This window comes from Helianthus annuus, chromosome 8, assembly GCF_002127325.2.
Source record: "Helianthus annuus cultivar XRQ/B chromosome 8, HanXRQr2.0-SUNRISE, whole genome shotgun sequence".
NCBI lineage: Eukaryota > Viridiplantae > Streptophyta > Magnoliopsida > Asterales > Asteraceae > Helianthus > Helianthus annuus.
The window spans coordinates 94,448,862-94,453,499 of record NC_035440.2 but is presented as its reverse complement, the minus strand read 5'-3'; the positions used below and the strand labels follow the sequence as shown (position 1 = coordinate 94,453,499).

The following is a 4,638-nucleotide window of genomic DNA, read 5'->3' as shown; positions in this document are numbered from 1 at the left end:
GGTATAAGAAGAGGGGCGAAGCGGAGTTTCTCCACGCTCGAACCTTGGATGTTGGCAACAATGACTATCGAACCACGAATGGAAGATTTACATCTCACCACGGACGCCCTGATAATTTCTGCGGCAGTAGGAGACTACCGTATGAGGCGAATTCTGGTAGACACCGGAAGCTCGGAAGATATCATCTACGAGCATTGCTTCGATAGAATGCAACCAGAGGATAAAAAGCTGCTCGAATCAGTACATGCTCCTATTAAGGGTTTCACAGGAGAAAAGGTGGATCCTATTGGTCAAATTACCTTCCCGGTAACTTTCGGGCAAGCACCCAAAGAAAGAACAATACTACTAACTTTCCTCGTGGTCCGCGCCGAGTCATACCACAATGTGATTATCGGAAGATTCACCATGGGAAAGTTAGATGCCATAGTCTCCACAGCGAGAGGTTTTATGAAGTTTCCAACACCGCAAGGTGTTGCTACCGTGTCTCGCGACAGAATTGGAGAAATATTGGATACCAAACGATGTCGCCAAGGGCCCGCGGGGGCCACAGGACCAGAAAGGTGGGTATTGAGCACACGCCACCCGGACCAAATGGTCACCATCGGCGACACTCTGTCCCCAGAAGTAAAAAGCGATTTGAAACAATTGCTAAAAAAAACGCAGACATTTTCGCTTTCGAGCACGCTGATATGACGGGAGTCCCTCGCGATAAAGCGGAACATAAACTCGCTACGCTCCCAGGCATTAAGCCAGTCGCCCAGGGTAAACGCAGCATGGCCCCGGATCGCCGGGCAGCGGTCGTTAAGGAAGTACGCAAGTTAGTGGAAGCTGGAATTCTCAGGGAAACACAGTACCATACTTGGGTGTCTAACCAGGTCATGGTTAAGAAACCCGACGGCACATGGCGGATGTGTATCGACTTCAAAGATCTGAACAAGGCGTGTCCAAAAGACGCATACCCGTTGCCCGAGATTGATTTAAAGGTTGACTCCCTGGTGCCGTATCGACACAAGTGTTTTTTGGATGCGTATAAAGGGTACCACCAGATCAAAATGTCCAAAGAAGATGAAGAGAAAACAGCCTTCCACACTGACGTTGGCATCTTTTGTTACACCAAAATGCCTTTTGGGCTACGGAATGCAGGAGCTACCTACCAGAGGCTCATGGACAAAGTGTTCGAAACACAAATCGGGCGAAACTTGGAAGTCTATGTAGACGACTTGGTAATAAAGAGCAACGAAGAAAAACAAATGTTGGCAGATATAGAGGAAACTTTCCAGCGGCTCAGAGAGTACAACATAAAGTTGAACCCAAAAAAGTGTTCTTTTGGGGTGGAAGAGGGGAAATTTCTGGGGGTAGTAGTCACCCGCGACGGCTTCAAAGCTAACCCAGAAAAAATAACCGCCATATCGCGAATGCCTTCCCCCCGAACGCTGAAGGAAGCTCAAGCCCTAAATGGACGACTGGTAGCAATCAACAGGTTCCTAGCAAGGCATGCTGAAAAATCATTGCCATTCATAAAAACGCTAAAAGATTGCCTCGACAAAAAGAATTTCAAATGGACCGGCGAAGCGGAACGAGCTCTGCAGGAGATGAAACGCTTCATAGAAAGGCTACCCACGCTGACCGCACCTAGACACGGTGAAGTGCTAAAAATGTATCTAGCGGCGGCCCACACAGCAGTAAGCGCCGTGCTCATGGTCGAACGGGAAGGAAAACAAACGCCAATATACTACATAAGCCGGGTATTAGCAGGGCCTGAAACGCGCTACCCTACGCTGGAAAAGCTGGTTTTAGCATTAGTACACGCCACGAGGCGATTAAGAAGGTACTTTCAGGCACACCGTGTACAGATCTTAACTAACTATCCGCTACAGCAGGTCCTGCACAAACCGGAGGTCTCGGGTAGGTTGGCCAAGTGGGCTATCGAGCTGGGAGCCCTAGATATCGAATATCAGAAACGAACGGCGGTTAAGGGGCAAGTAATTGCTGACTTCTTAGCCGAAATACCGGAAGGAGAGATAGTTACGGACCCGGTCATCCAAGATATACCAGAGACCAGCACAGCGAGGCAGACTTGGAAGTTGTACACGGATGGATCATCCAGTGGAAAGGGATCCGGGGCAGGTCTGATGCTGATAAGTCCGGACCAAATCAGGCTAATGTACGCCTTACGTTTTGACTTCGAGTGCTCTAACAACGAGGCGGAATACGAGGCGTTACTGGCAGGGTTGCGAATGGCAAAATCCATGGGGGCAGTCAGGGTAGACGCGTACGTCGACTCGCTGCTGGTCAACAATCAGGTCAACGAAACATATGAAGCAAAAGACGAGGCAATGGCAAAATATCTGGCAAAAACCAAAGAGCTCATGAATTCTTTCGACAAAGTCACACTTAACCACGTGCACAGAGGAAAGAATCAGATAGCGGACGCCTTAAGCAAACTCGCCACCTCCGGCATGGAGAGGGAAGTCAAAGTTGAAACATTACAGACACCCTCAATCGAACCACGGAGCGTTTCCGCTGTCACAATAGAAGAACCCTGTTGGTATACCCCGATCCTACTTTTTCTTAAAACAGGCGAGCTACCCCCCGCCAAGGGCGAAGCACGAAAGGTACAAACGAAAGCGCTGCAATACGAAGTCAACGATGGTGTCCTGTATCGAAAATCTTACTTGGGTCCGCTACTGCGATGTGTTTCCCCGGTAGAAGCGAAATACCTCGTTAGCGAAATACATGAGGGTATATGCGGTATACACGCCGGGCCTCGAGCAGTGGTCGCCAAAATTCATAGCGCGGGATACTACTGGCCCGGGATGCACGAAGACGCTGTCAGAGAATTACGACGATGCCTCAGCTGTCAGAAGTTCGCCTCTCAAACAATTCGGCCCAAAAATAGTCTGGTACCAGTGACATCAGCATGGCCTTTTCAGAAATGGGCTGTAGATATCGTGGGACCTTTCCCACCAGCTCCCGGGAAATTAAAATATTTAATCGTGGCGGTTGATTACTTCACCAAATGGGTGGAAGCGAAACCTTTGGCTAAGATAACGGCGGAAAACGCCAAAAAGTTTCTCTGGGAACACATCGTATGCAGGTTTGGCTTACCACTCTACCTGGTGAGTGACAATGGGACGCAGTTCACGGATAGAATTTTCCAGGAATGGTGCGCCGACCTCCACATTCAGCAGATCTTCACGTCGGTAGCACACCCACAGGGTAACGGACAGGTGGAGCGGACGAACAGGAGCTTGCTAGAAGGTATCAAAAAGCGGCTAGGACACGAGGGAAGCTCGTGGGTGGAGGAGTTGCCACATGTCCTTTGGGCGCATCGAACAATGCCCAAGACTAGCAACAACGAAACCCCATTCAGCCTTACCTATGGAATGGAGGCGATGATACCTGCGGAAGCAGGGTTGCCGTCGTTACGCCGCCTAAAGGTAAACAACAACAATGATCAATCGCTGAGAGAGAGCCTGGATTTGTTGGAAGAGAGGCGCGAGGCGGCCGCTATCAGCGAGGCGCGATACAAAAAAGCTCTGGAAAAATATTACAACAAACGGGTGGCCAAACTAAGTTTCAAAGTAGGCGATTACGTCATGCGCGATAATGAAGCAAGTCGAATGGAACCAGCGGGAAAACTGGGCCCCAACTGGGAAGGCCCCTATGTCATACAAGAAGACCTGGGCAAAGGGGCCTATCGCCTGTCCCGACTAGATGGTACGCCGGTCCCGCGCAGTTGGAACATCGCCCAGCTGAAGAAATGCTATTTGTAATACCTTGCTCCTAACAGCAAGAGTTAATCACCTCCTCCAGCTCACACTTGTAACCCGTGACGGGACTTTTCTCTGTTTTTCCTTTTTTGCTTAATGCAAGTTTAATAAAGATTTAAATTCATCTACTACAAAAGTTACCATCGCACAATGAATGCATTAACCGGTAAAAATAAAACCCTTAAACACGAAATATCTTTCATTATAAGTCATAGGGTAACCACAACAAGCGCTTACGGCGGGTATCTTGGTAATAGATACATAAACCGCCCCAAAAATAGATAGGCATCGTCACATATACATAACCTATCTCAAAAAAGTAAAAACCAAGTACTTGTCCCTGTTTTTAAAAAACCAAACATAAGGGAACCAAAATACAGAACATGTTCATAAACACCTATTGAGGAAGGCTGGGTGCCATCACCACTGCAGGGGTAGGCACCCCCACCTCATCACCATCATCTTCCTCCACCACCGCCACAGAGTTGACGGCCAAATGACCAGCTGAGCCACCAACCATTTGGGATACCGAGCCAGAGCCATCCATCTGCTGCCTCCTCGTCCGACCACCGGACTGACGTTGGTATGTCAGACGATATCGCCATTCAGGGTCCACCGGAATTAAACCAGTCAGCACATCAGCCGATAGCTGCACTCCGGGATCCTCCGGTTGAGGATCCAAAATAACAAGGCTTTGACATGCTCGGTTGGCACGAACCGGAGCAGCATTGGGAATGGGTCGCCTGCCCCTAAGCATCGATCTCGTTACCGGATGCTGTAACATCAACAGGCCATCAGCAGCATCAAGCACTCGAAAGATTTCGGAAAGTCTTTGCCTGTATCGCTTTCTTTCCATTGCACAAAC

At 49.1% G+C, this 4,638-nt stretch overlaps 1 protein-coding gene across 1 annotated transcript; it reads left to right on the top strand.

The window, feature by feature from the left end:
- The first annotated feature begins 689 nt into the window (after nucleotides 1–689).
- LOC110870368 lies at nucleotides 690–3,776 on the top strand. Its single transcript, XM_022119555.1, has one exon. The coding sequence runs from the start codon at nucleotides 690–692 to the stop codon at nucleotides 3,774–3,776; it is 3,087 nt and encodes a 1,028-aa protein (XP_021975247.1).
- The last annotated feature ends 862 nt before the right edge of the window (nucleotides 3,777–4,638 follow it).

Bases quoted from the DNA above. Each gene is read 5' to 3' on its own strand.
- LOC110870368 (XM_022119555.1), top strand. From the start codon at position 690: ATGACGGGAGTCCCTCGCGATAAAGCGGAACATAAACTCGCTACGCTC.